This window comes from Syngnathoides biaculeatus, chromosome 12 (assembly GCF_019802595.1).
Source record: "Syngnathoides biaculeatus isolate LvHL_M chromosome 12, ASM1980259v1, whole genome shotgun sequence".
Lineage (NCBI taxonomy): Eukaryota > Metazoa > Chordata > Actinopteri > Syngnathiformes > Syngnathidae > Syngnathoides > Syngnathoides biaculeatus.
The window spans coordinates 29,940,737-29,962,971 of NC_084651.1; the positions used below are offsets into that span (position 1 = coordinate 29,940,737).

At 43.3% G+C, this 22,235-nt stretch overlaps 1 protein-coding gene across 6 annotated transcripts in view; it reads left to right on the forward strand.

Annotated features, from left to right (window-relative positions):
• zswim8 (zinc finger, SWIM-type containing 8) overlaps positions 1–22,235 on the forward strand; it is a 226,335-nt gene that overhangs the window by 132,520 nt on the left and 71,580 nt on the right. For all 6 annotated transcript variants that reach the window (XM_061837433.1, XM_061837430.1, XM_061837428.1 and 3 more), the window contains 4 exons: positions 642–821; positions 7,536–7,719; positions 11,522–11,620; positions 13,346–13,470. In XM_061837433.1, the coding sequence (XP_061693417.1) occupies positions 642–821; positions 7,536–7,719; positions 11,522–11,620; positions 13,346–13,470 (588 nt within the window). The remainder of the gene's footprint in view (positions 1–641; positions 822–7,535; positions 7,720–11,521; positions 11,621–13,345; positions 13,471–22,235) is intronic.

Genomic DNA, 22,235 nt, shown 5'->3' on the forward strand with positions numbered 1-22,235 from the left:
CACACCAGCTCGGGCTCGTTCTGTACCAGAGTGGTTGACATTTCCTCTCCCTCGAACCAGTTTCTGTAGCCAAGGATTGGATCGCCAATGTCCCTGCTTTCGTCCACTGTCCAGCTCACACTGGACCCAAACCTTCCCACAGGTGGTGAGCCCATGGGAAGGTGGACCGAGGTTACCCCTTTTGGGGTGTGCCGGGGCGAGTGATATGTGTGCGGGCCCTGCCATTAGGTGCTCGCCTTCGAGCCCCACCTCCAGGCTTGGCTTCAGAGGGGAGCCCTGGTGACCTGCATCTGGGGACGGGAAACGTAGAGCTGTTATTTTTATTCATCACAGGGGTTTATGGAGCCGTGCTTATTCTGGTTCCTCACCTAGGACCTGTTTGCCATGGTTGACCCTACAAGGGTCGTGAAGCCCCAGACAACTTAGCTCTTCGGATCATTGGGACACACAGACCCCTCCACCACAATAAGAGACTGCTCACGGAGCAGTGGATATACTGCAATATAGTACTTCAAATGTTTCTTCAGTGTGACAAAAATTTGTCTTTTTAAGATATGAGAACTTTTGCTTTCAACTGTATTTACATTTATGTATGGATGTATTGTGTATTGTAATAAATTCACATTGGATTTTGTATTCAGGGTAAGAAGAATAAAGTGTCGACAGGCCGTCAGACACAGATAGCCACCAACACATTGTCGAAAGCAGCCTTCCTCCTCACTGTCCTCAGTGATCGACTGGAGCTCCATAATCTGGCCTTCAACACCGGCATGTTCTCCTTGGAACTTCAGAGACCGCCAGCTTCTACAAAAGCTTTAGAGGTTACTCCCTTAAATATTTAATTAAATGTCTTGTTTTTGGACATGATGATTTAAATTTAATTTGAACTCAGTCCAATGAACATAAAAGATGTGCATGTCTGGTTTTTATCTTCTAGTTTGATGAGATTTACCCCTTATTTTTGTAGCCTAAAAATCAATGCAATTTCCAAGTTTTATTTTCCGGGACCTAAAGTGCCCAACAGATTTGGAAAAAAACAAAAACAAACTTTGTGAATCTATCTAACCCTCGCTAAAAGACGAGTCTTCCCTGTTTATTCGTGGGGATTACCTTCCTCACCCCTCCTTCTTCTCTGCAAATCACGAAAATCTGTGAATAGTGGAGGCAGTATTAAAATACCTATTTATGATGCATACCATATTTTTGTGACCATAAGGTTCAGTTAAAAGTCTTCAAATTTTCTCCAAAATGGAGACCACACCTTAAGTGCACAACAAGATCCTGTAAGTGTTGTTGTGTGACTAGACCAATGAAGAACATCTGAACACCCCAGTTGCATTGTTAGCATGCATGTTTTTGTGTTTATGCAAGCTATTATAGGTGGCACGGTGACGCAGCTGTAGAGCGTTGACCTCACAGTTCTTAGGACCGGGGTTCAAATCCCAGTCCCGCCTGTATGGTGTTTGCATGTTCTCCCCATGCCTGTGTCGGTTTTCTCTGGGCACTCCAGTTTCCTCCCACAACCCAAAAACATGCATTAATTGGAGAGACTAAATTGCATCTAGGTGTGATTGTGACTACAACTGTTGTTTGTTTCCCTGTGCCCTGTAATTGGGTGGCAACTAGTTCAAGATGTACCCTGCCTCGTGCCCGATGACAGCTGGGATAGGCTCCAGCACTCCCGTGACCGCCCTGAGGACAAGTGGCTCAGAAAATTGATGGATGGATGCAAGCTATCATATGATGGTACTGACAAGTGAGGAACAATTGCGACTTTACATATGTAAGCAGAAGAAGCTTACATCACCCCACACGGGCAGTGTACGCAAGTTATGACTAAAGATGTGCGCACTCAGTGTCACATTTAATTTAAATTATCCCACCACAGCAAATAAAATAGCATAATTAGTGAATAATAAAAGAAAACACAGACTAAAAAATAATTGAGACAGAACATACACTTTAAACGCTATTTACATCCTCCCAGCATGCTTTTGCGGAATTAAGGAGGAGGCATGCTGGGAGCGCCTTCAGCTCTCTTCACAAGTGTTACCATTGTCCCGAACTATTCAAATATACAACACACACTACTACACACTAGAGTTCTGCATGCAGCACCACAGTTCCTCTCTGTGTGCTCATAGGCTCTCATTAGATCCACAAAGTCACAATGTAGCTTATTCTGACCTCTTCAATATTTCTCCATCGACACCCCAATGTATGTTACGCATCTGTGGTACTTTTTGTTCGGCATATCGACTGTAGCTCACAAATAATTACTTCTGTCCTGAGTTTAGCATGCAATACTCTTTCCCATAACTTGATTGTGTAGCTCCTCGATAGTTCTTACAGCTCTGCACATCATCTTTGTCCTTAAAAGAATGGGCACATCTTCTCACGTAGCAGAATTTTGTTGAACAACCTAGTCAAAAAAAAAAACGTAGTTTACTAATATTCCACGAATAATAAGAATCCTAAAAAAATGTTCATTTTCAATTAAATACAAACCTGACTCTAATTTAACGTGTTTAATGCAGGCCCATGTTATAGTGTTCAAAATAATACCAGTGACTCACCTGATTAGCCCATGTTTTCATATTTTTGCTTGTCAAACAAGTTACCAGGAGGTGCAGTAGATTATTGGAAAACCTACAAGACCCAGAATTCATGAAAAAAACACTTAAGCCTGTGTAATTGGGCAATTTGTTGAGAGGGGCGTGTTAAAAAATGGCAGTGTAGCATTAAATCAGTGAGGTCATCTATTTTGTGAAAAACAGGTGTGCATCAGGTTTTGGTCCGATTTAAGGATGAAGTCAGCAGAATGTGCATTTTTCCTTGAAATTCAGAGGAAAATGGGTCATTCAACACATTATTCAGAAGAATGGCATGCTTGATTAAGAGTTTGATTGGCGAGGGGAAAATTTGTGAAGTGCAAAAAATTATAGGCAAAGATGTTTGAGACTTCAAAATGGAGTGCAAAACCAGAGACACATGGCAGAAAACGGAAGACAACCATCAAAATGGATCACAGAATAACCAAAATGGCAAAGGCTCAGCCAATGATCAGCTGAAGGATGATCAAAGAGCGAATGGAGCGACTGTAAATTCTTGTCTATAATGTGCAAAATTAGATAATAGAGCAATAGAATGCAGTATATTTAGGTATAGATTAAATACAAAAAGAATGACGACATTACACCAAGTTGGATACGAAAGAGGAAGAAAAGAATCTCAACAGGTTGGCCAGACAGAGGGATACAGATGGAAAGGAATTGCAGCAAGTAAAGGTGCGCAAGTCTGGTGTAGCGGAGAAATTTGTTAGTGACAAAAACTCAAACTTAAATACACAGTCTAATTACTGTCCCAATGTGAAACAGCGGTGAGAGGTGTTACCCCCCAGAGAAGTAACCACGCCCCTCTTGGCCGTGGTCCAACCTGGCTCATGACAATATTGTGATATGCAGTGAAAGCACGGAGCAGGTGGAGGAACAATTACAAAGATGGAGGCACGCACTGGAAATGAGAGGAATGAAGATTTGCCAAAGTAAAACAGAATATATGTGCATGAATGTGAGGGGCGGAGGAGGAAGAGTGAAGCTCCAGGGAGAAGAGATAGCGAGGGTGGACGACTTCAAATACTTGGTCAACAATAAAGAGCAATGGAGAGTGTGGTAAGGAAGTGAAGAAACGGGTCCAAGCGGGGTGGAACAGTTGGCGGAAGGTGTCTGGTGTTCTATGTGACAGAAGAGTCTCCGCTAGGATGAAGGGAAAAGTTTATAAAACAGTGGTGATGTATGGATTACAGATGCACTAAAGAGACAACAGGAAGCAGAACTGGAGACGAGAGAGTGAGTATATTGGTAGAAGGGTGCTAAGGATGGAGCTGCCAGGCAAAAGAGCGAGAGGAAGACCAAAGAAAAGGTTGGATGTTGTGAGTGAGGACATGAGGAAAGTGGGTGTTAGAGAGCAGGATACACAAGATAGGCTTAGATGGAAAAAGATGACACACTGTGGCAACCCCTAACGGGACATGCCGAAAGGAAAAGAAAAGAAGATTAAATACAAAAAGAAAATTACATTGTATTGTCGGATACAGGTACGTGCAGCCTTATGGGAGGCACAAGCCAGTGCAATCAGTCCTAAACCCGGACAAATGCAGAGGGTTGCGTCATGAAGGGCATCAGGCGTAAAACTGTGCCAAACAAATATGAGCGTTAATCTAAATAATACCGTACCACTCTCTCGTCTCTGAACATGTCCAAACCATCTAAGTCTGCTCTCTCTAAACTTGTCTCCAAAACATCCAACTTTGGCTGTCCCTCTAATGAGTTTGTTTCTAATCTTATCCGACCAGTTCACTCCAAGCGAGAACCTCAGCATTTTCATTCCTGCGACCTCCAGTTCTCCTTCCTGTTGTTTTTTGTGTGCCACCGTCTGTAATCCGTACATCATGGCCAGCCTCAGCAGTGTGTAATAAACTTTGCCCTTCATCCTAGCGGAGAATCTTCTGTCGCATAGAGCACCAGACACCTTCCGCCAACCGTTCCACCCCGCTTGGACCCGTTTCTTCACTTCTTTACCACCCTCTCCATTGCTCTGTATTGTTGACCTCAAGTATTTGAAGTCAGCCGCTATCGCTTCTCCCTGGAACTTCACTCCTCCTCCTCTGCCCCCTCACATTCATGCGCATATATTCTGTTTTACTTCGGCTAATCTTCATTCCTCTCTTTTCCAGTGCATGCCTCCATCTTTCTAATTGTTCCTCCGCCTGCTCCCTGCTTTTACTGCAGATCACAATATCATCTGCGATCATAGTCCAAGAGGATTCCAGTCTCACCTCAACTGTTAGTCTATCCATTACTACCGCAAACACCAAGGCACTCAGCGCGGATCCCTGATGCAGTCCCACATCCACCTTAAATTCTTCTGAAACACCTACGGTACGTCTCACCACTGTTCTGCTGCCCTCGTACATGTCCTGTACTATTCTAACATATTTCTCGGCCACGCCAGACTGGCACATGCAATACCACAGTTCCTCTCTTGGTACGCTGTCATAGGCTTTCTCTAGAACCACAAAGATACAATGTATCTCCTTCTGGCCTTCTCTGTACTTTTCCACTCGCATCCTCAAGGCAAATAATGCATCTGTGGTACTCTTTCTTGGCATGAAACCATACTGTTGCTCACAGATACTTCTCTTCTGAGTCCAGCCTCCACTACATTTTCCCATAACTTCATTGTGTGGCTCAACATCTTTATTCCTCTATAGTTTCCACAGCTCTGAACATTTTCTTTGTTCTTAAAAATGGGGACTTGCGCACTTTTCCTCCATTCTTCTGGCATTTTCTCTCCCGCTCGTATTCTATTGAATAAGTTGGTCAAAAACTCCACAGCGAATAATATTGCACGCCCCACTTTTCAGGTTTTTATTTGTTAAAAAAGCAAGCGAGCTTTAACTTGGTAATATACACTGTCACTATAACACTACGTGTCTTTGGGAAAAATTGACTCCACATGAGCTCAAGCCAACCAGAGTATGTCACAGTCTGAACTGAAACATCTTAACGAGAATGAAGGGTACAGTTCTCTGAAAAGCTATTGACCCCGTTCAAATATTTCCTAATTTTTGCAGTTTTCTTAACCTAGTGTTTATTATCATCAAACAAATGTAAATATCAGAAAAATCTCCTCCAAGGGATCTTAAAATGCTTTAAATCAGTGGTCTCAAACTCGCAGCCCGCGGGCCATTTGCGGCCCCCAAAATGATATTTTCTTACTATGAAAGGTAAATGATAGTGTGGCCCTAAAGTTTTATATGAATGACACTTTTCCACTGTTGTGTGTGTGGAGGTGACCAACCTACCAATCATGGTGGGGATCTGGCTCTTGGGGGCATGACATCGACCAGGCTTGATGCAAGCAGAGAAACATTTTTCATTCAGCGAAAGTTACAGTGGTGTTGCCATGGAGCTTTTTTATTTGTATTTTTGCATACAACTTCTTTACACCAGCTTCCTTGCTTATTATTTTCTGTTAAAGAATATAAAAGACATTTTTTAGATTTCTCATTTAAATTCCAGCCTCAGCAAGAATGTGCCTCCAGGGGCCGTGAGGTGAATTAAGTTTGAGACTACTGACTAAGTGTGCTTCAGCCTGTGATTACGAGCTGATAAGATTTTCTGGTAAAGAGCAGAGTTCATGGTTCTCTAAGTCACACCAACTTCTCCAGGTCCTAAAGGACCAAACCTGCCCAAGACCATCAAATTACCGCCACCATTTTTGACTGTTGGTTGGATTTCTTTTTCTACAATGCTGTGGTACAATTATGCCAGTTATTACACACACCTTCCAAAAAGCTCAACTTTCATCTCCCCACTCCATATAATATCCTTCCAAAAATCTTGGGAATCATTCGGATGTTTTTCTGCAACAACAAGACAAGACAAGCCTTTATGTTCTTTTGGTTAGAAGCAGTTTTCACCTTAGAATTTTCTAGGGATGCCATTTGGGCTCAGTATCTTTCTTGTTGTGTGATGACCACTGACCTTAACTGAGTCAATGGAGACCTGTAATTCCTTACAACTTGCCCTGAGTTTCTCTGTGGACTCTTTGATTAATCAGTGCTGCTCTCTTTGGGTCATTGTTTTTGGAATGGCCATTTCTAGTCACTTTTTCATGTTTTCTCCATGTGAGGAGAACGGCTCTCTATATGGTTCACTGAAATCTTAAAGCTTTAGAAATCTCATTTTTAACCTTTTCCAGATTGACAGATTTCAATTACCTGTTCTTTATTTCTTACATTTTCTGGAATTTCTTTGATCATGTAATTTTATGGCAGCACTGTCTCACTGGAAAGCGTTGGCCTCACAGCTCTGGGGACCCGGGTTCAATCCTGGCCCCAGCTGTGTGGAGTCTGCATGTTCTCCCCCTGCCTGCATGGGTTTTCTGTGGGAACTCCGGTTTCCTCCCACATCCCAAAAACATCCAACATTAATTGGATACTCTAAATTGCCCCTAGGTGGCTCGCAACCAATTCAGGGCTTATCCTGCCTCTTGCCCGTTGACAGCTGGGATAGGCTCCAGCATTCCAGTGACCTTTGTGAGGATAAGTGGCTAAAAAGATGGATGGATGGATGGATGGATGTCATTGTGTTGCATCTTTTGTCTTGAATTTTACTGATTTCTTGAACACTCTGCAGGTTTGCGTGTGATCAGTACACTGATTGGACCAAAAATTGTGATGACAAAATTAATTTTATATTTTGTCATATTTTTACACATTCTTGATGATCTTAAACATTGAATGGAAAAATGTAAGAATTTCAGAAGGAGCCCAATACTTTTGTCACAGCACTGTAAATGGGATGCTCTTTGTGTTTGATTGGTAACCAAATGATTATTGCTTGTTCATGGCAATAGCACAAAATTTTAACTGAGACAAACTTTTTGAGTTTGAGTTATACCACAACTAATAAAAATGGAAATCTGAATATGTAACATATAGTACATGACAGTCTGTTTCAATTAACCAGGTGAAGCTGGGATACCAAGAGTCAGATATTGTGGCTCTGTTGAAGAAACTTCCTATGGGTCTTGTGGAAATGTCAGTTATCAGAGCAAGAGCTGAGCAACTCAGAGATGGAAACTACTGTGGTTACAGACCTGTCCTTCCTCTCATGTTGGCCAGCTTTATTTTTGATGTCCTTTGTGCCCCAGGTAAGAACCATATCTGTTTCAATCCTTCTGTTACTGTACCAAAGCTGCATTACACTTATTGAGTTTCTACACTGATTGTTCAAGCCTTCGTTGTAAAGCTTTCAGTTCTCTCAGGAATGAAGAGCATTCAGCCATGTTATTCAACACGATACATCAAAATGTTCAGCTCATTCAAACCATCTGATTTGTCATTGTTACATTCCATATAGTGAGTTAAAGAGGACAGGGGGCTTGATATAGTGCTAAGGCCGAAGCGTATATAAAATTCTCCCAGGACTCAAATACTGTCAATGCGATAACCCACATTTGTTTTGTGTTAATGTTATGGCGTTTGCATTTCTATTTTTTCCTAATGTATTGCTGCGTTAGCTTTTGAGTGAACAGTGTTGGCGGCCATACCTATCTGATTAATACTGTGTGGGGGTTTGGGAGCAAGTTATCATGCCTGGCCGATGATCGATGGTTTTGCATTGCTAGAAGACACTGTCCCTTTCGGGCTGTGCCTGGCCGAGCCCCATGGGTGCCGGCCCGGCCACTAGGCGCTCTCCTTCAACCGCCACCTCCAGGCCGTGATCCAGACGGGGGTGTGTGGGGGGGGGGGGGGTCATCGGTGACCCGTGTCTGGCCAAGGGAACCAGGATCCAACATTTGTACTCATCATAGGGGTTTTGGAGTCTTACTTTGTCTGGTCCCTCATCTAGGACCTTTTTGCCATGGGTGACCCTACCAGGGGCGTGAAGCCCCAGACAACTTAGCTTCTAGAATCATCAGGACACACAAATCCCTCCACAATGATAAGGTGACAGCTCGAGGAGGGGGTGTAGGTAGCCAACTGTTGAATTTTTCCGATAGTCCATTCCATTTGGGATTGCCTATGTTGCGTGGTCTGTTGAGTAAAACTGAAAACCTGATCTTTGCCTTTGACGGTGTTTCACAGAGTAGTGCTGTGGCGACAGCTCCATGTACACATTGACTCCAAGTGGTGCTGAAGATCCAGCATTTCTGCCCTGAATGGAGAAAAAAAAGTGTCCTTTTTACTGCTGCACATTTCTTCAATCAATATTCAAAAAAGTAACCCTCTCTCACCAATTCCATCCAAAGTGTTTTAAAATCTGACGGCCATGTATTTATGTATATATTGATTTAGGAGTTTGCATGTTCTCCCCGTTCCTGGATGGGTTTTCTCTAGGCACTCTGGTTTCCACAGACATCTGAAAAAGATGCATGGTAGGTTAATTGAAGACTCTAAATTGGCTATAGGTGTGAATGTGATAGTGAATGATTGTTCATATGTGCCCTTCAATTGGCTGGCAACCAGTTCAGGGTGTATTCCACCACCTGCCCAAAGATAGCTGGGATAGGCTCAAGCACTACTTGACAACAACTTGAAATGTCCAGAAAAGAAATTACTGGTGTACTGAGCAACAGATGTTGAACATCTCAGGCAAGGATATCAACATCAGTTGATGACAGGAACATTGTGACCTATGACAAGAGTCAGTGACATTACTGCCAACCTCCACAGAGCAGGGGTGAAGGTATCACAAGCCACTGAAGAATCAAAGGTCAGATTGGAATTTGCAAAGTAGTACAGACAAGAGCCACAAAAGTTCTGGAACAAAGTTTTTTTTTTTTTTTTTTATCTACTGATGAGACCAACATTAACCTCTACCAGGGAAAGGCTAAAGTATTGAGAAAGAAAGGATCTGGATATGAACCTAACACAAGCTCATCTGTGAAGCATGGTGGAGGTAATGTCATGGCTGTTGGTGGTACGGGCTGACTAAGCTTTATTATTGATGTGACTCATGACAGCAGGATGAATTCTGGAGTCAAAATAATTTTGTCTGGCAATTTACAAAAAAAGGCCATTCAAACTAATTGGGAGAAGCTTCATCATGCAACAAGACAAGTACCCAAAACACACTGTCAACACAACAAAGGACTTCATCAGAGGAGGGAGTAAATGACCTGAACCCAAGAGATCATGTATTTTACCTCCTGAAGAGGAGACTCAAGGAAAAAACCCTCACAAACAAGGCAGAACTAAAAGCCTGTAGTTGGGCATGGAAAAGCATTTCAAATGAAGAAGGCAACAGTCCGGTAAAGTTAGTGGGTTGCAGGCTTGGTACAGTTATTGCGAGTAAGGGTGAAAATGATAATGCTACCAGTTGATCTACATTCCTACCTTCATCTATGGTCACGAGCGGTGGGACTGGTAGAAAAAGATCCCATGGCCGAAATAGGTTTTCCTCTACACAAGAGATGGGGTGAGAAGCTTGCTGATGTGGGAGTGGCTCAAGATGAGATCTGGTCCACATCCACATGGTAGATGAGGTGGCACGGGCATCAGATTAGGATGCGTCTTGGACCCCTCCTGGGAGGAAACACTGGGGGTGACCTGGCGATGTCTCCCAGCTGACCTGGGAACAGTGCAAGATTCCACTGGAAGAGCTGGATGAAGCCATGAGGGTTAAGGAAGTCTGGGTTTCCCTGCTAAAGCTACTGCCCCCGTGACCCAACCTTGGTTAAGCAGACAGTAATGGATGGATGGAGATGATCAGAGAGACAGGCAGGAGAGTACTTGTTGTGGCTTCTGGTAGGAAAGGGGAGAAGGAGACTTGGTGGTGGATCCCCAAAATACAGGAAGTCATACAAGGAAAGAGGTTAGCGAAGAAGTGGGACACCGAGAGGACTGAGGAGAGGCGAAAGGAATACATTGAGATGCGACATAGGGCAAAGGTAGAGGTGGCGAAGGCTAAACAAGATGCATATGACGATATGTACACCAGGTTGGACACGAAAGAAGGAGAAAAGGATCTCTATAGGTTGGCCAGACAGGGATAGAGATGGGAAGGATGTGCAGCAGCCAAGGGTGAGGATAAAGGCCAGTAGTTTGCTAAATAGATGAAAAGAATACTTTGAGAAGTTGATGAATGAAGAAAATGAGAGCGAAAGAAGAGTAAAAGAGGCAAGTGTGAAGGACCGGGAAGTGGCAATGATTAGTAAGGGAGAAGTTAGAAAGGCACTACAAGGGATGAAAAATGGAGAGGCATTGTCCTGACATACTGGTGGAGGTATGGAAGCAATTTGGAGAGGTGGCTGTGGAGTTTTTGTCCAACTTATTCAACAGAATATTAGCGGATGAGAATATGCCTGAAGAATGGAGGAAAAGTGTGCTACTCCCCATTTTTACAAACAAACGCAATTTGCAGAGATTTGCAGAATTATAGAAGAATAAAGTTGATGAGCCAAACAATAAAGTTATGGGAAGGAGTAGTGGAGGCTAGACACATGACAGAAGTAAGTATCTGTGAGCAACAGTATGGTTTCATGCCTAGAAAGAGTACCACAGATGAATTATTTGCCTTGAGGATGCTACTGGAAAAGACTAGATTGTGTCTTTGTGGATCTAGAGAAAGCCTATGACAGAGTACCAAGAGAGGAACTGTGGTTTTGAACATAGCCACATCCTCATCTTAGCTGTTATTTTTACTTACACTATTTGAATAGAGCTATGTAGACTTTCTACATCCACTCGCACTTCCCTTCTCCTCTTTTGCTAATAGTTGTATTCCTGATTGTGTTGATTGTGTCAACAGAACCAATACAGAAGTTACATCAAAATTAGTTTACTCTTAACTGTATGAACAATTTAGGTGATGGGTGGTTTTTTTTTGGCTTGGGCAACTGCCCCTAAAAATATCTGGGAATGTGACTGTGTTGAGGTGTTAATGTAAATTACCAACACTGTTGAATAACTGGGGCAAATGTTTCTGATCCCTTTTTTTCGACTGTGTAGTTGTCTCTCCAACTGGTTCCAACCCACCAAGCCGCAAGCACAACAGTGAGATGCCCGGTGATGAAGAGCTTGGCTTTGGGGCAGCTGTTGCAGCACTTGGTACATACACACACACACACACACACACACACACACACGCACACACACACACACACACACACAAACACAAACACACGTATACGGTATATTTCATGCATGGTGCAGCGTATTTAAAGTGCCAGCTGAAACTCTTCATTTTCATTCTCATTTTCCAGATTTTGCTGTTATAGACTGATTTTAAAGCTGAATTGAGTGTCGTTTTCTTTAAAAAAAAAATCAACAAAATATCCCGTAATGGCAAAAAAAAAAATTTCAAACATTTGTGTAAATTTAAAAAAAACATTCAAACAATAGTTAGATCAGTATTCACACCCTCCTCTATGACATTCAAACTTTCATCTAATTTCCACTGATCCATCTTGAGTGGAGTCCACTTGTGGTAAATTCAGTTCATTCACCATCATTTGTAATGGGAACATATCTGATGATGTATTGGGAATTGTCTGCAGACCTGTGAGACCAGATTGTATTGAAGCAAATCTCCTGGGAAGAATACAAAAGAATTCCAACAGCACGTAATTTCCTGAAAAGCCGTGTGAAAGACCTTTCCAAGATTTGGCTGTCCCACCAAGCTAGGTATCTGGAGAAGAAAGGGCCTTGGTCAGAGGGGTGAACAAAAAAACAATGGTAACTAACTACAGTGTTCCCATGCAAGGAAAGAACCATCCAGATGTTCAACCATGACTAAGGCACCCCACCAATAAGGGCTTTATGATTGATTGAAGCCACTTCTCACAAAAAGGCACATGGCAACCCGCTTTTAGTTTGCCAAAAGGATTCTCAAACCTGAAAAAACTAAATTTGCAGATGCAACCAAAATATAACCTTTTGGCCTGAATTACAATATATATATATATATATATATATATATATATATATATCCACAGAAGAGGAGGCACTGCTCATCACCTGGCTAACAGCATCCCTACTGTAAAGCACAGTGGTAGAAGCATCATGCTGTGTGGTGGAGGGGGGGGTGTTTCTCTGTTGCAGAAACTGGGCGACTAGTCTGCAGAGAATAAGATGACAGCTGCCAAATTTAGAGGAAATTGTTCAAGGTAACTTGCTCCAGAGTGCTCTGGAACTCAGACTAGTATGTCAATTCTGCTTTGAACATTATAGTGACCCAAAGCACAGCCACGATAACAAAAAAAACTGGTTTCAGGAGCAGCTCGTGAATGTCCTTGAGTGGCCCAGCATGAATCCAATCGAACATATCTGGGAAGACCTACAAATGGCTGTCCACCAATTCTGCCCTTCCAACCTGACTGACTGAAAGGATCTGTCGAGAAGAAGGGGAGAAAATGCCATAAAAGAGGTGTTCTCATTTTATAGAGACATACCCAAGTAGACTTGTGGCTGTGAATACTGTCAAAGGTGCTTCAATAAAGTATAAAGCAAAGGGTCTGAATACTTATGTACCTATTATTTTGGAATGTTTGTATTTTCAATCACTTCATAAAACTATCTGAAATTGTTTTTACATTTTACATTTTGAGATGTTTTGTGGACCAATGTCAAAAGAAAACTGTCAGTTTGAGAATAAGTCCAACAGCAAAATGTGGAAAAAGTGAAGGATTTGAATACTTTCTGGTCGCACCGTAGCTTTGTCTATTGCATTTTTCAACAGTTCTCTCACTTGTTATGCACTATTTTGTCTCCCATCTTTCTTCTGCTCAGTTTTCTTTTTTTTTGTCCAGACCTGATTATATTTTTTCTATGCAGGAATGAAGACAACAGTAAGTGAAGCAGAGCATCCTCTGCTTTGTGAAGGAACAAGAAGAGTTAAGGGAGATCTTGCTCTAGCCCTCATGATCACATATAAAGATGACCAGAGCAACCTGAAGAAGGTAAGAACAGTTTATACTGACGTTCCTCTTGATTTTATTTCTATGTTGTCTTCTTAATGGGTAGATGGATTGATAGTAAATGATCCCTTTTTGTATAACCATTCTAAAGTTAGGTTCTCAAATTGCAAATGTTTTATTGATGATTTGAAGGACACAGAGTGCATTGTACATGCATTATAGAAATATCCACAACTCAAATCTAGTATTTTGTAAGTATTGAGTATTTACACAAGAAAATTGTCCCAGAAGGATTGTGTCTAATCAAACTGCATTGCAGCAAGTTTCATTTTCACTATTTTCAAGTTATTTAAGTGATGATTGTGGGGTTCTTGTGGACAAAAGCCCCAGTCAACTTAGCTCCTAGACTCATCGGGACACACGAGAGAGAGAGAGAGAGAGAGAGAAAGAGAGAGAGAGAGAGAGAGCTATATTACAAACTTCTCAAATGGGACTTTCACATTTGGGTCAATATGAGGTAGTCGGGTCGAAAATGCTTGTGCTTAATTCGCTGAAACCTGAGTCTGGTTGTACTATGTCCTACTGTATTTGTTCATACTATGTACTACTGTATTTGTTCATACAGTGTCTTCTTCTTTTCCTATCGGCTTGTCCCATTAAGGGTCGCCACAGCGCGTCATCTTTTTCCATGTCAGCCAATCTCCTACATCTTCCTAACACCAACTGCTTTCATGTGTGCCCTCACAAGATCCATCAATCTTCTTATTCGACTTCTTCTGTCTTTTACCTGGCAGCTCCATCCTCAGCACCCTTCTTCTAATGTACTCACTCTCTCACCTCTGAAAACCATCCAAACCATTAAAGTCTGCTCTCTCAAACCGTGTCTCCAAAATATCTAACTTTGGCTATCCTTCTAATGCGCTAATTTATAATCCTATCCAACTTGTTCACTCCTCGAGAAAACCCCAACATCTTCATGCTGCCACCTCGAGCTCTGCTTCCTGTTGTCTCTTCAGTGCCACCCTCTCTAATCTGTATACCGTGCCTGACCTCACCAATGTTTTATAAACTTTGCCCTTCATCCTGGCAGAGACTATTCTGTCATATAACGCACCAGACACCTTCCGCCAGCTGTTCCATCCTGCTTCAGACCCTTTTCTTCACTTCCTTACAACACTCACCATTGCTCTGGATTGTTCACCCAAGTATTTTAAGTTGTCCACTGTCGCTATCTCTTCTCCCTGGAGCCTCACTCTTTCCCCTCCACCCCTCTCATTCACACACATATTCTGTTTTACTTTGGCAAATCTTCATTCCTCTCCTTTCCAGTGCATGCTTCCGTCTTTTTAATTGTTCCTCCACCTGCTCCCTGCTTTCACTGCATATCACAATATCATCTGCGAAAATCATGGTCCTTTACACCCATGGCTGCTGCACATCATTCCCATCGATATCCCTCTATCTGGCCAATCTGTAAAGATCCTTTTATCCTTTTTTGTGTCCAATCTGGTTTATACGTCATGTGCCTCTTGTTTAGCCTTCGCCACCTCTACCTTTGCCCTACGTCACATCTCAATGTATTCCTTTCGCCTCTCCTCAGTCCTGTCATTGTCCGACTTCTTCTTCTTCGCCAACCTCTTTCCTTGTTTGACTTCCTGCATTTTGGGGTTGCACCACCAAGTCTCCTTTCCTTCTTTCCTACCGGAAGCCACACCAAGTACTCTCTTGCCTGTCTCTCTGAGCACCTTGGCTGTAGTAGTCCAGTCTTTCGCGAGCTCCTCCTGTCCATCGTGAGCCTGTCTCACTTCTTTCCAAAAGGCAGGACAACATTCACATTCCACCACATGGTTTTCTGCTCTACTTTTGTCTTATTTATCTTCCTTTCCACCACCAGAGTCATCTTGCACACCACCATCCTTTGCTGTCAAGCTACACACTCTCCTACCACGACAATGCAGTCGGTCTCCTCCTTCATATTACATTATCTGCACAAAATGTAATTCACTTGCGTGCTTCTACCCCTGCTCTTGCAGGTTACCCTATGTTCCTGCCTCTTCTGGAAAAAGTCATTCACTACTGCCATTTCCATCCTTTTTGCAAAGTCCACCACGATCTGTCCCACAGAGTTCCTTTCCTGTCTGCTGTACTTACCCATTACTTCTTCGTTGTCCCTGTTTCCTTCACCAACATGTCCATTACAATCTGTACCAATCACAACTCTCTCTCTGTCAAGGAATTTGACACCGGCAGTTGGTGCTGCTCTGGTACGACATTCAGGTTGAGTACTGCGAAGAAGAATATATAAATTATAACAAAGAACGATAGACAATGAATTAATGGGAAATTAATCATCATGAAAGCCACAGTTGTGCAAGATGCAGTCTTCTTCATTTAGATTATTTCAAACCGCATTAAAGTCCCATATTTTCCATCCATCCATTCATTTTCTACTGCTTTTCCTGATCGGGTCGCGGGGTAGTAGCTTCAGCATGGATACCCAGACTTCCATTTCCCCAGCCACTTCTTCCACCTCTTACAAGGTAATCCCGAGGTGTGCCCAAGCCTGCCGAAAGACATTCTCTCCAGCTTGTCCTGGGTTCGTCCCTTGGGTTACTTTCCGATTGGACATGCCCGGAACATCTCACCAGAGAGATGTCCAGGAAGCATCCGGATCAGATCCCCCAGCCACCTCATCTGGCTCGTCTCATTGTGGAGGAGCACCAGGTTGACACTGAACCCCTCACAGATGACCGAACTTCTCACCCTATCTCTAAGGGAGGGCCCGGATACCTTGCGGCAGAAACCTATTTCGGCCGCTTGTATCCGGGATCTTGTTCTTTCAGTTATGACCCACAGCTCGTCCCCATAGGTAAGGGTAGGAGCGTAGATCGACTGATAAATTGAGAGCTTTGCCTTTCGACTCTTAACCACAATGGAACGATACAAAGTCCGCATCAGATGCTGCGCCGTTCCCTCAGTCGATCTCCTGCTACATTCTTCCGTCTCTCGTGAACAAGCCTCCATTTGGGGCAGGATCTCATCCATAAGCTGGAGAGGGCACACCTCACCCTTTTCCAAATGAGGAACATGGTCTCAGATTTGGAGGTGCTGATTCTCATCCCAACCACTTAACACTCTGCTGTGAACCGCTCCAGTGAGAGCTGGAGATCACAGCTTGATGAAGCCAACAGAACCACATCATCCGCAAAGAGTAGACATGCGATGCTGAGGCCACCAAAACAGACACCCACTACGGCTCGGCTGCGCCTAGAGATTCTGTCCATAAAAGTTATGAACACAATCAGTGACAACCGGCAGCCTTGGCGGAGTCCAACTCTCACCGTAAAATGAGTCCAACTTATTGCCGGGAATGCGGACCAAACTCTGACTGCGGTCATACAGTGACCAAACAGCCTGTATCAGGGGGTTTTGTCCCCCATAGTCCCGAGAACCTCCCACAGGACTCCCCGGAGACACGGTCAAACACCTTCTCCAAGTCCACAAAACACATGTAGACTGGTTGGGCGAACTCCCATGCACCCTCGAGGATCCTGCCAAGGGTGTAGAGATGGGCCACTGTTCCACGGCCAGGACGAAAAAAACATTGCTCCTCCTGAATCTGAGATTGGATTTCCCAATGGACCCTCCTCTACCAGTACCCCTGAATAGATCTTGCCAGGGAGTCTGAGGCGTTTGATCCCTCTATAGTTGGAACACACCCTCCGGTTTCCCTTCTTGAAAAGGGGGACCACCACCCCAGTCTGCCAATCCAGAGGCACTGTCCCCGATGTCCACGTGATGTTGCAGAGGTGTGTCAACCAGGACAACCCCACAACATCCAGAGCCTTTAGGAACTCCGGGCGAATCTCATCCACCCCCGGGGCCCTGCCACCAAGGAGCTTTTTAACCACCTCAGTGACCTCAACCCCAGAGATAGAAGAGCCCACCTCAGAGCTGTCAGTTATTTGTACTGAGTACAACTATTTTGTCACAACAGGTGACTTTTACGTTCAAGTTCATTATAACATGGACAAAACATCCAAAGAATTTTCTGCAATATAAGACATATTGGACTTCTCTCAACATATCTAGAGTCCAACACGGACTCAAGGTCACATGGTCGCATGTTGAAATTGTCAATTTCATCTCGAAAATCTCAAATGTCATGAATGCTGTTGCTCCTGTTAAAACTAAGACCATCCTGAGGAGACCTAAAACACCGTGGAAGAGCACAACGGTGGCTAAGAGCTCGAAATCATAATGTAGGAAAGCAGAAGTCAAGTGGAGAAAAACTAAACTCCAAATTGACCAGGACCTCTGTCCTTGTAATTTTAACCAAGACTTAGTTAGGGCTAGACAGCAACAATTTTCTGAAAACACCAGTAAGAAACTCAACAACAGTCATGTGCTGTTTGCTGTGGTTAACAAGCTCACAACCTCCCCGAATCAGATAGATCCAGAACACGTAACAGCTGACTAATGCAATGAGTTATTATTTTGGTGAAAAAATACAATCCATGCAGTCAAATGTCAGTACAAATTAGCAAAATGATAAAATGATTTTTTACATCTGAAGCCACACAGGGAAAACTGTATTAACTTGTCAGAATTTGATACACTTGACCAAAAAACTGTTGAGAAAACTGTTCACCAATTGAAACTATCAATGAGCTGTCTCGACTCAATATCACATCAGTGCTACCTGATTTGCAGCAAATAATCAATTGCTCACTTGAGTCTTGTGAGTTTCCTCAACCTCTTAAAGTAGCTGCTGTCCAGCCTCTTCTCAAAAACAGAGCACTGTACGATTCCATGCAAGCAAGCTGTAGACCAATCTCAAATCTCCTGTTTATAGCCAAGATTCTTGAGAAGTTATTTTTAATCAACTCAGCAATATCTTGAATTTGAATGGACTTTTGGACAAATTTCAATCAGGTTTCCCAAATAATCACTGTTCGGAATGTGCTCTTATCAAAGTGCTAAATGATATCAGGTTGAATACTGACTCAGGAAAGGTGTCCATTTTCTTGTTGGATTTCAGCGCAATCTCAAATCTCCTGTTTATAGCCAAGATTCTTGAGAAGATATTTTTATTCCACTCAGCAATATCTTGAATTTGAATGGACTTTTTGACAAATTTCAATCAGGTTTCCGAAATCATCACTGTTTGGAATGTGCTCTTACCAAAGTGCTAAATGATATAAGGTTGAATACTGACTCAGGAAAGGTGTCCATTTTCTTGTTGGATTTCAGCGCAATCTCAAATCTCCTGTTTATAGCCAAGATTCTTGAGAAGTTATTTTTATTCAACTCAGCAATATCTTGAATTTGAATGGACTTTTTGACAAATTTCAATCAGGTTTCCGAAATCATAACTGTTCGAAATGTGCTCTTATCAAAGTGCTAAATGATATAAGGTTGAATACTGACTCAGGAAAGGTGTCAATTTTCTTGTTGGATTTCAGCGCAATTTTTGATACGGTAGATCATAATATACTGCTGAACATGTTGGATGTGGGACTAAATGGAACAGTCCTTAAATGGTTTAGGTCCTACCTGGAGGAAAGGAGCGACTTTGTAACCATTGGAAGTCCTCAATCTCAACAAATGGCAATGACTTATGGGGTCCCTCAAGGTTCAGTTCTTGGACCCCTCCTGTCCAGCCTGTATATGCTTTCCTTTAAAACTTCAACTTTTGATTTTGACTATCATAGCTATGCAGATGACTTCTTTTGACTTTTCCCATTAGGGGTCGCCACAGCGTGTCATCTTTTTCCATCCAAGCCAATCTTGTGCATCCTCCTTTCTCGCACCCACTGTCCTCGTGTCCTCCCTCACAACATCCATCAACCTTTTCTTTGGTCTTCCTCTAGCTCATTTGCCTGGTAGCTCCATCCTCAGCACCCTTCTCCCAACATACTCACTCTCTCGCCTCTGAACATATCCAAACCATCTAGGTCTGCTCTCTCTCACCTTGTCTCCAAAGCATCCAACTTTGGCTGTCCACTAAATGAGCTCATTTATAATCCTATCCTAGCAGAGACTCTTCTGTCACATAACACACCAGACACTTTGCGCCAGCTGTTCCATCCTCCTTGGACGCTTTTCTTCACTTCCTGACCACCCTCACCATTGCTTTGGATTGTTGACCCAAGTATTTGAAGTCGTCTACTGTCGCAATCTCTTCTGCCTGGAGCCTCCCTCTTTCCACTCCCCCCCCCTCTCATTCACACATATATTCTGTTTTACTTCGGCTAATCTTCATTCCTCTCCTTTCCAGTGCGTACTGCCATCTTTCTTACTGTTCCTACGGCTGTTCCGTGCTTTCACTGTAGATCACAATATAATCTGCGAACATCATGGTCCAAGGTCCAGTTTAACCTCGTCTTTCAGCCTATCTATGACTACCGCAAACAGGAAGGGGCTCAGCACGGAACCCTGATGCAGTCCCATCTCCACCTTAAATTCTTTTGACACACCTACGGCACATCTCACCGCTGTTCTGTTGCCCTCATACATGTCCTGTACTATTCTAGTATATTTCTCCGCCACCCCAGACTTGCGCATGCAGTACCACAGTTCCTGTCTTGGTGCTCTGTCATGGGCTTTCTCTAGGTCTACAAAGATACAAAGTAACTCCTTCTGACCTTCTCTTTACTTTTCCACGAGCATCCTCAAGGCAAATAGTGCATCTGTGGTACTCTTTCTAGGCATTAAATCATACTGTTGCTCGGAGATACTGACTTCTGTCCAGAGTCGAGCCTCCACTACTCTTTCCCATAATTTCATTGTGTGGCTTCTTCTTTTCCTTTCGGCTTGTCCCGTTAGGGGTCGCCACAGCGTGTCATCTTTTGCCCTCTTAGCATATCCTGCATCTTCCTCTCTAGCCACAACTGCCCTCATGTCTTCCCTCACCACATCCATAAACCTTCACTTTGGTCTTCCTCCCGCCCTTTTGCCTGGCAGCTCCATCCTCAGCACCCTTCCACCAATATACTCACTCTCTCGCCTCTGAACATGTCCAAACAATCGAAGTCTGCTCTCTCGAACCTTTTCAGCAAAACATCCAACTTTGGCTGTCCCTCTAATGAGCTCATTTCTAATCCTACCCAACCTGGTCACTCCGAGCGAGAACCTCAACAACTTCATTTTTGCCACCTCCAGTTCTGCTTCCTGTTGTTTCTTCAGTGCCACCGTCTCTAATCCGTACATCATGGCCGGCCTCACCTCTGTTTTGTAAAGTTTGCCCTTCATCCTCGCAGAGACTCTTCTGTCACATAACACACCAGACACCTTTTGCCAGCTGTTCCAACCTGCTTGGACCCGTTTCTTCACTTCCTTACCACACTCACCATTGCTCTGGATTGTTGACCCTAAATATTTGAAGTCGTCCACCCTCGCTATCTCTTCTCCCTGTAGCCTCACTTTTCCCCCTCCACTTTTCTCATTCACGCACATATATTCTGTTTTACTTCGGCTAATCTTCATTCCTCTCCTTTCCAGTGCATGTCTCAATCTTTCTAATTGTTCCTCTGCATGCTCCCTGCTTTCACTGCATATCACAATATCATCTGCGAACATCATGGTCCAAGGGGATTCCAGTCTAACCTCATCTGTCAGCCTATCCATTACCACTGCAAACAGGAAGGGGCTCAGAGCTGATCCCTGATGTAGTACCACCTCCACCTTAAATTCCTCTGTCACACCTAAGGCACACCTCACCATTGTTCTGCTGCCATCATACATGTCCTGTACTATTTTAACATACTTCTCTGCCACACCAGACTTACGCATGCAGTACCACAGTTCCTCTCTTGGTACTCTGTCATTGGCTTTCTCTAGAGCCACAAAGACACAATGTAGCTCCTTCTGACCTTCTCTGTACTTTTCCACTAGCATCCTCAAGGCAAATAATGCATCTGTGGTACTCTTTCTAGGCATGAAACCATACTGTTGCTCCAGATACTTACTTCTGTCCTGAGTCTAGCCTCCACTACTCTTTCCCATAACTTCATTGTGTGGCTCATCAACTTTATTCCCACAGCTCTGAACATCCCCTTTGTTCTTAAAAATGGGAACTAGAACACTTTTCCTCCATTCTTCAGGCATATGTGGCTCATCTTTATTCCTCTGTATTTTCCACAGTTCTGAACATGGCCTTTGTTCTTAAAAATGGGGACGAACACACTTTTCCTCCATTCATCTTGCATCTTCTCTACCATGAGTAATCTATTGAATAAGTTGGTCAAAAACTCCACAGCCACCTCACCAAATTGCTTCCATACCTCCACTGATATGTCATCAGGACCAAGTGTATTTCCATTTTTCATTCTGTTCAGTGCCTTTCTAACTTCTCCCTTACTAATCAAAGCCACATACCGCTCATTCATGCTTGCCTCTTCTACTCTACCTTCTCTCCCATTTTCTTCATTCATGAACTTCTCAAAGTACTCTTTCCATCTTCTGAGTACACTACTGGCACTCGTCAACATATTTCCACTGCTCTCCTTAATCACCTTTACCTGCTGCACATCATTCCCATCTCTATCCATCTGTCTGGCCATCGTGTAGAGCTCCTTTTCTCCTTCTTTTGTATCCAACCTGGAGTACGTCATATGCCTCTTGTTTAGCCTTTGCCCTACGACACATCTCAATGTATTCCTTCCGCCTCTCCTCAGCCCTCCCCGTGTCCTAATCTCTTACCTTGGATAATTGTATTTTGGTGTTCCATCACCAAGTCTCCTTCTCCCCTTTCCTACCAGAAGACACCCCAAGTACTCTCCTGCCTACCTCTCTGAATACCTTGG